At 27.3% G+C, this 9,055-nt stretch overlaps 1 protein-coding gene across 1 annotated transcript; it reads left to right on the top strand.

Annotated features, from left to right (window-relative positions):
* The first annotated feature begins 782 nt into the window (after positions 1 to 782).
* LOC122509718 lies at positions 783 to 8,371 on the top strand. The gene is made up of 5 exons (XM_043623948.1): positions 783 to 988; positions 7,417 to 7,600; positions 7,686 to 7,780; positions 7,866 to 8,001; positions 8,089 to 8,371. Exons 1-5 carry the CDS (start codon positions 783 to 785, stop codon positions 8,359 to 8,361), a joined length of 894 nt encoding a protein of 297 aa, XP_043479883.1. The 3' UTR covers positions 8,362 to 8,371.
* The last annotated feature ends 684 nt before the right edge of the window (positions 8,372 to 9,055 follow it).

Raw genomic sequence — 9,055 nt, 5'->3', positions numbered from 1 at the left:
AATAGGGACATTCAATTCGGAATACCCGTACATACAGAAAATAACCGTTCCGTAATAGGTACAGTGCAGAGTTTTATAATTTAATTAATATTATTCTTATTTCATAAAAATAATAATTTGAGGGCCTAATCACTATTAATAAAATACCAATCTTTCAATATATACCCTAATTAGTCATATTAACACTTCTAATTCCAAAATATTTATCGTAGAAATTTAGTTAGGTAAAGAAAAACGTTCCGGCATTGGTACCTTTGCCGTACTGAACGAGGTGTTTTTTTTTCTTTTCATTTCCTCGTGTACATGTATATTATTAAAATATATGATTATTAATTATACATTTAGACATAGTTCGTAGAAGAAACATAAAATTCCACACATAACGAGAGGTAATTAAACTCACAAGAATAAGATCTTTTAACAAGAATTCGAATACACATATTACAAGAAGAGGGTGTTTTGTTGCCACTCTCCCTTTTCTAGAATTCAAATATCCCTATACAAGAATTTTATCTCGGAGCCTTTTAACAGAAAAATTTTTTGAATGAAGTCATTGATTTTTCTTTGACTTCTGGCAACCCTGTAGTATTCGGATCATTTTGTTTTCATACAGTATATGGTGCCAGTTCTTTGTTCTTCGATGCGTGCTTAGTTATCGTTGTCGCGGTCCGGTGTCAACGATTAGTTGTATCACGCCCTTCGTTAGAGTCGTTCGTCAGTAAGTGTTAATTTTTCTTTCCTTTTATTTTTTTGTGAAGAAGAAAATTTTTCTTTTAAATAAAATGAGTGGTGAAAAAAGTGATGGATACGCGAAGTTGGTGGAGAACATGAGGAAAAGAGTGGAAATTTACGCGAAAAATAAAGCGTTTCGTGCGGAATTAATAGTGGAACGGGAGTTGTCCGTGGTGGAGATCCTCCAGGGGCATAAGATAGAGGCACTCTTGGAAAAGGTTTTGGAGATGCAACAAATCTCCGAAAAGTCAAGGGGGTAAGTAAAATATAAACTTCGGTAATAATTAGCAAAAAATTTTAAATAGTTGCAAAACTTTATTATTCTCAAAAGTAACTCTCCCCCAGAATCTCAACAGTGTTGTTTTTCGTCAGAAATCTCAATTATCTTAAAAATAAAATTTTATTGCGGAGATCTATGATTTGCTTCATTTACCTTTTATTCAGGGTTCAATATTCTTCTACTTTTGTTTCTAAAATGTAAGGTCTAAGGAATAATGAAAATAAATATTGAACATTATTTATTTCCAATAGAATAACGTGTCCTAAATATTCAAAACCAAAACAATCAACAATAATGCAGGGTTACCACAAATTTAGTTTTCCTTTTCTCTGACTTTCAGACGGACTTTTGATCTTCTTCCTGACTTAAAAATTTGATTTACTCTAAAATGATTAGATACTTTTAGATTAATTATTATTATTTTTCCTTAAAATTAGCATTTATTTTAACTTTTCGAAATTATTTATTAATAAATTTTCATCATTTAAAACCCAACCATTCCCAAAATTTACACAATAGTGCTCTCAATATTAAATTATTATTCAAATTTATACAAAAGATACTTTCTTTTAAGAAAGTTCACTTTAAATCAATTTCTATCAAAAGAAACTGGCTTAAATTGATTTATATTCTAGGAGAATTCCTATTAACAACCTTCTAAAAACAGAAAATTTCCTTTAAGGGGATCCCACATACCGACAATGCAGATCAAAAATAGTTAAAAATCTGCAACGACCGTTTCTTGAAAAATATAAGGAATTATGACCTATAAATTTGTGAAAGTCATTTTTTATTATAAATACATAGGATGAGTATTTTATTTGTTGTAATTATTAAAAAAAATATATTGTTAGAAAATTAAATATGGTCAGTTTCCAAGAGCCCAAACTGCAACGACCTTTTCTTGAAAACAACAAAACAAAATAATTTTTCCATTTAGCAAACTTAATTTTAATAAAAAATACACATAATAAGATTCATTACATATGAAAACAACAATAAAAAACTTTAATTTATGTAAACTGTTTTGTATAGCAATTTACAACAAGAAGAACACATGTGACAGCTTTTAGTAGTTCATAGAACCAAGAGATGGCGCCAAAGGTTCCAAAACTGACCAATTTTGATTATTTTTAGCTTTAAATTAGCAACAATAAAATATAATGTTTTCTTTTCGAGTAAAAATTCATTAGTGATGAAAGACACACAATGAGAGACATTTATTTTGTTCAAATTGTTAAAGAAAAGTTAATGCTAGTAAATTAAATATCAAGTGCCACCGAACAGCTGTCACGTATACACTTTACAAAAAATAAAGTTTTTATTTATTCCTGGATGGCAAATGAGTCTCATCCTCCGTATTTTCCTACAAAATTAAATTTCCCAAATGGAAAAATTATTTTGTTTCGTTGTTTTCGAGAAATGGTCGTTGCAGTTTGAGCTAGTAGTCAAAGATGTGTTACAGGGAAACTGCCCATATTTAACTTTCTAACGATAATTTTTTTCAAATAATTACAACAAATAAAATACTCATCCTGTGTATTCATGATAAAAAATGAGTTTTCCAAATTTATAGGTAATAATATCTTATATTTTCCAAGAAACGGTCGTTGCAGATTTTTAATCATTTTAGATCTGCAATGTCGATAAGTGGGATCCCCTTAAGGGATTCATTTAAAATTTTACTGAAATTTATTATATTGAAGGATTCCATAGCAACTTTCTCAAAATAATTGAAAACTCTTTGAACAATTCCATTAATATATAATTTTTTTTTTAATAATTAAATTAATGCGAAAATCTTATTAACTGCTTGTTTGAATAACTAAGAACTTTTAAAAAAATTCTTTGCAAAGTATTTTGTTACTCTCAAAAAAATATTGAATTCTTCACTGTTGAAAAAATTTTTCCTGTTCCAAATTTTATACAAAAATGTTTGAAACAATCATCATATACAATTTTGAAAAACTACAGCACACATTTTTAAATTCAATACAAATTTTCATATTAAATTCCAAAACATATTTCTTTAAAATTTTCAAATTATTCCTTGGAAAATTAATACAAAGTGTTTGTTTGAAATTTCAAACAAATCTGTTTGAAATACCAAAATGATTCAAATATTTAAATGAAAATCTAAACTGTTTATATCGCTTTGATATGTTACAATATATGTAAATTAATAAAACCTTTTCATTGTCATTTTTACGGAAATTCGGCACTACGATTTGAACCCTTAGTAAGAAAATTTTAAATTTTAAACAATACTTTATGAACAGCAGATTTTTATGGAAAAATATTTAATTTAGCAGTTTTTTTTTAATTTTTTTTTTTAATCCGTACAAAATAGCTAACTATATTAATTAGTTATATTAGATCATCCAAATTGTTTTATTCTCTTAACAAGTTTTGGCAAATTGAATTGATTAGACTGATGAAAAATTTAATTATTTCAACATTTGAAAATGTATTTACTTATAAATGATGTTTTAAACTAATTTAGAGAATTATTAAACACATATGTTTGAAACAATTTCATATCAAACGACAAAAAAAATTTCAATTAAGTGCTTCTCAAAAAGTTGTAAATTTACCTACGATATTTCAAAGAAATACATATTTCTTTGAATTATTTTACACTTAAAAAAATTTCTTTGAATTATTTTACTCTTTCATGAAAAGGTTGTTACGAATTTCATATTTATTATAAAATAATTGAATTCTTGCAACGAATTCCATTATTTTATTGAATAATTTAATGTTTTTTCTTTTTAATTATGTTTTTTTTCTTTTATCTTTTGATAAAATTGCTACGATCATCCTTGTATTTTTCGAGGAATTTATCAAAAATTGTTTCAAAATTACTTAAAACTCAAAATTAAAATAATTGTATTTCTAAATGAAATTTTAGCTTTTTATAAAGATATAATTGAATGTTTTTGCAGAATTATAAAAAATTTCATATAATTGAATTTCCCGACGAATTCATTTCTCCTGAAAATAATTGAATTCCAATGATGAAAATTGTTGTTTATAAAAAAATTGGATTTTGCAGAGAATTTCTTATGAGATTCCGGAAAACAACTGAACCCCTGCAAATAATTCTGTCATTTATCGCAATAATTGCATTAAGACCCCTTTTTTTTAAAAATAGTTGAATAGTATTAAAATTAATTCTTGTTGAGAATAATAAAATGTTGAAGGTTTTGTATTAGAATTCGTGGTAGATTCATAATCCATGAGGCAAATAAAGACTAAAAAGATTTTAGAATGACCTAAAGAAGACCAATTATATTCAGATGTGCAATTTTATTGTCCTGGTCAATTTTACAGGTTTAAAATTTTAATTTACTAGAAATGTCATAATCAAATTACTTCCTTGTAATACAGGCGACCCCTTTTGCAAAATTTAGAATTAACGACATAATATACGAACATAAAGAAAATTCGGGAATTCTGTATAGTTGAGCGGGAGAAGTACGGGAATTTTTATTTTATGTTTTTGCTGGATACCCTGTATAAGCCTAATGCTGCTGTAATAATCTTTGTTCATTCATAGTTTACAAAATCTGATAGCCGTTCGCCGTCCCGTCGCCTCAATATAACTTAGGCGATTTTTATATTACATTTCTAATTTATTGTGGTAATATTTCTAAAATTAATTCTGACATCTTAGCTTAAATAAAAGGGTTCTCAAGTCAAACTATACCCATTAGAATGCAATTGCTGACTTTTGGCCGTCAAAGTTAACTATATTAATTTGAATGTTCTTTCATTCTTTCACTTTTTCTGTCCCTCACACTCTGAAGTTGTCTTTTATTTATACTTTTTTTTTTTTTTTTTAACATTAGAAAGATTGTATACATATTATATTTTTATTTGATAATAATTAATTCAAAATTATAATGACAAATAGAAATCATCTTTCATTATATTAAAAGACTAAAATTTTCTTAAATATTATGTTTTGTCAAATTGAAATTATTTTTGTTCTTTACTTCTAAAGAATATTAGAAAATTGTTAAACAACTGTGATTAAGAAATAGAAAATTTATTTATTTTGCATTATTTTTCTTTATGAATCACAATTTCTTTAAACAAAATTATTATTTTGTTTTAGAAACAGAAGGAAAAATTTGCACAAATCTTATTTTTAATCTTTTTTTTTTTTTTTTGGAACAGGATTTACCACAGGAATTTGTTATAAAACATGATCTTCATGTTTTATAATAATTAAAGATGATCGAGAGATAAAATCATTATTTTATACCATAAAATATTTTTACTGTAACTTTATCAAAATTATTTTCATCATTTTAATTCAATTATTATTTTCTAGAATTTAAAATTATTTTTTATGAAAATAATAATAGAGTTCCTTAAAAAATTTTATTATTATTTATGAAAATAATTAAATGTTTGCACAAAATTTTATTAAACTCTTTTTTTTTTAATAATTGAATTCTTTTTGGGAAATTTTATTAAAATAGTAGATATTAAAAATCATTAAAATTAGGACAATAATTTTTTTTTTAAGTTTATGAAAATAATTGAACTTGGAGGAGAATTTTACTATTTATAAAGTCAATTGGGAATTTTATAAAAAATTTTCTTTACCAAAAAAAAATACGATATTAAAACAGCAAAATGTTGAAGATAAGAAAACTTGTGTAAAAGGAATGTCAGTGTAGGTAGTGGAAATAAAATGAAAGATCAGTAGTGCACGGAGAAAAAAAAATAGATTATACAGTTAGAAATCCAGAAAACAAGATCATACTGAATATTCCCGATTAATATCCCTTATAGTCTATTCACAACCCTTTAATAATTTAGAATTATTTCTGGTATTCACGGTTTAAAATTAACTATTATGACAAACAAAAAAATTGACTTCCACTTTTAAAGTAATACACTTTATTGTTAAAATCAATCATTTTCATCATACTTCCCAATAATTTATATCGTTGAAAATAATAATTTTCTCAGGTTTGAAATCTATTATTTTATCAAATTTAGAAATATTTCATTAATAAAATTAGGAACCTTGCTGTTTTTAAACATTGGAAAATCAATCCCTAAATGGTTTTTACTGCACTTAAAATTTATCTGTAGGGTAAATGTGTGTATTACCGTGGTTTAAATCTAATGCAGACTTAGTCAATAGATTGTGAACAAACCTCACAAGATATTTGTAAAATTTTTTTTTAATTGACCTTTGACTTTATTTGATATAATTAAAAAAAAATCTAGAATGTCGTAGTGCGTATATTTTATTAAATAATAAATATTTTGAAAGTAATTACCGTGTTGATAAAATGAAAATAAAATACGTTAAATTATAGTTTACCAGGAAGTTTTGACTTTAAAAATACATTAATTAATCGAAAAAAAAAATTAACAAGTTTAAAAGTATTAATAATAAAAAAAACGATTTATATAAAACCGTATTTTTTTACAAGGAGCAATTTGTTAAACTTATCGTACTACCTTAATAAAAAAATGTTTTTCTTCTATCATTTTAAATTTCAAGTTCCAAAATGTCCGTTAAAATTTCGAACCATAACGTTTCGGAGAAAAAGAAAATTCTGCTAAAATAAAGTATACACCTTTTAAACTAAAGTGAAAACAAAAATGCTAAAATAAAATCAGAAGATTTAGTGTCATTTTTTTTTAAAATCAAAATTAGTCCATTTCACTTATTTACGTTATTTTATCTCGAATTAGTAAAATTTAAAATTTTTTGTTGACACAGGAAAAATAAATTAGTTTTTTTTTTTTTTTTTTTCAAATATGAAAAATTTTCTTTTAATTTCACATTCAAACTTAAAAAAAGATTTTCTTTTTTTTTTAACATTTTATTTTACGAAGGAATTCAAAATATAATATATATATTTCTCTCTTTTTCTTTTAACTAAACCCTTCGATAGAATCCAATTATTTTTCCAAAATTTTAACAAAGCTTCGAAACAATTAAATTACTTTAAATTTTATTGTAAACTTAATCACCAAAATTAAGTTAATCCTATAAGTAAGAAAATTGTTCTCTGGAATTAAATTATTTTTAAGTTTTAATACATTTAAACGTTTTAATAAACGTGCGAATAATCAAATATTTAATTATAATTATTACCAGATACGATAATTTTGAAAAGTTGACAAAAGAATTTTGTTTGTTTAATTCAAATAGTTTAAAAATCTACATTTAAATCTAGAAATTTTAAAAGAATTACGTTATTCAAAAACAAAAAAAAACTGAAAAAGGCTAAGCTTTTCCATTTTCATTTGAAATTTTAACTCTACAGTGATATTAAAATGGTTTTATTTGTGTTTATAGTGTTTATAAAATGATTTTTTTTTAGTTTTTCCCCTCTTTTTTTTACATTCTCACACATTTTTTTTTTTAGTCTACTTATTAGTTTTGGGACTTGGGCCCCTGCTCCCGTTCGGAAAGATGAAGATTCCTTTTGGAGTTTTGACCAGGATCTAGCCCGTGGGCGAGGGAAAATTCACCCGGCTCAATCGTGGTTCCAGGAGTATTTCTGGGACGAAGAAGATGAAGCCTATATTAGAAGGGGCTTCTGGGCTCCGGTAAGGGTCAATTTATATTTTCATTTGACTTGAATAATATATCTTGTATGCCTAAAATATATTATATCTATGTATTTTTTTTTAGAAAAGCTTCCGCAATCCCGTAAGGGTGAACGCTTATTTACCGGGGCTAAAAATGGTAGTAGGGCGGTTTCCCAAGAACGGGCTTCCAGAGATTAGGTATGTAAACTTAGACTACAACGTGATTGACGTAATGTTCCCCTCTCTTTTTTTTATGTAAGTTTCTTCTCTCTTTTTTTTTTAGTTTATTAAAAGATCTTCCTACGATTCCCGGGCACATAGGAGTGCAACCACTGCGCAAGGGGTTAAAGATTATCTTCTTGCAATGCCACGACTGGTTAGGGATGAATCAACCCCGTACGAGAGGATGGTGGCAACTAGTAAGTATAGAAGTCATACTCGTGTGTTCTGCATATTATTTTAATATGACCTTCCAGGAATAAGTATTCATAAAAAATTTTTTTTAGAGATTGGATGTGGACAACAAGAGTGCTTGGCACACCTTCCCAGTGCCTTGCCCGCGGGCGATCGCAAAAGTAGAAAAGAAGGAAGAGGAAGAAGAAAGGGTTAATTGGGAAGAAGAAGAAGAGGAAGGAACAGAGGGTAGTTGGGAGGAAGAAGAAACAACAGAGGGAAGTTGGGAGCAAGAGACTGAAGAGTCAGAAGTAAATTATGAAGAAGAGGAGGAAGGGACGGGGAGTAGTTGGGAGGAAGAGTTCCCCAATAGCCTCGGTGGATAAAACGTACCTTGTCATATATTACTATTATCATTATGATTATTATTTCAAATCTTAAATTCCTTTTAATTTTCTTACAAAAAGAAATATATTTTTTTTTCTTTTGTTCCTTCAATAAAATAAGCAACTTTTAACCCTTGTGGTTTCAATTTTTATTATGGTTTCATAAATTCCCATAAATCTTATGTCTATTCGAATTCCGGTTATCTCTTCTCTCTTTTTTTTTGATATTGAAGTTAATACACATAATCGTTCTAAGGAAATGAGAAAACTAACGGCCATTGTGAGAGCCGCCATCGGTCATGCACTGACCCAAAACTCCCATAGCTCATGGACGGACGCTTGTGTTTTAATAATACACATGCGCTCGTCATCGTTGACTACATGGTAGAAAGGAAGTTTGGCGATTTTGAGGGCAGCCCAAACGGCTGCATAGTCGGTAAGACCGTGTAAGCTCCCCTCACGAAATTCTTCCTTTTCTTTAAAAGGATTAAGCCGAACACGTCCCGACGGCGCTGGCATCGAGGGCGTCTCTCACAAAAGTTAAATTTGTGTCTCATAGATTTATCGTTTCGATACATATATCTGTGTGCATTTCTCATAACCATCCACAAGAATTACTTGTTTCTTTAACAGGGAATATATAGAAATGTAGTGGGAACTGTCAGTGACTAGGCGCTGACCCAAAACTCCCATA

This window comes from Leptopilina heterotoma, unplaced genomic scaffold (assembly GCF_015476425.1).
Source record: "Leptopilina heterotoma isolate Lh14 unplaced genomic scaffold, ASM1547642v1 Lhet_615, whole genome shotgun sequence".
Lineage (NCBI taxonomy): Eukaryota > Metazoa > Arthropoda > Insecta > Hymenoptera > Figitidae > Leptopilina > Leptopilina heterotoma.
This window is presented reverse-complemented; position numbering and strand designations above follow the sequence as displayed.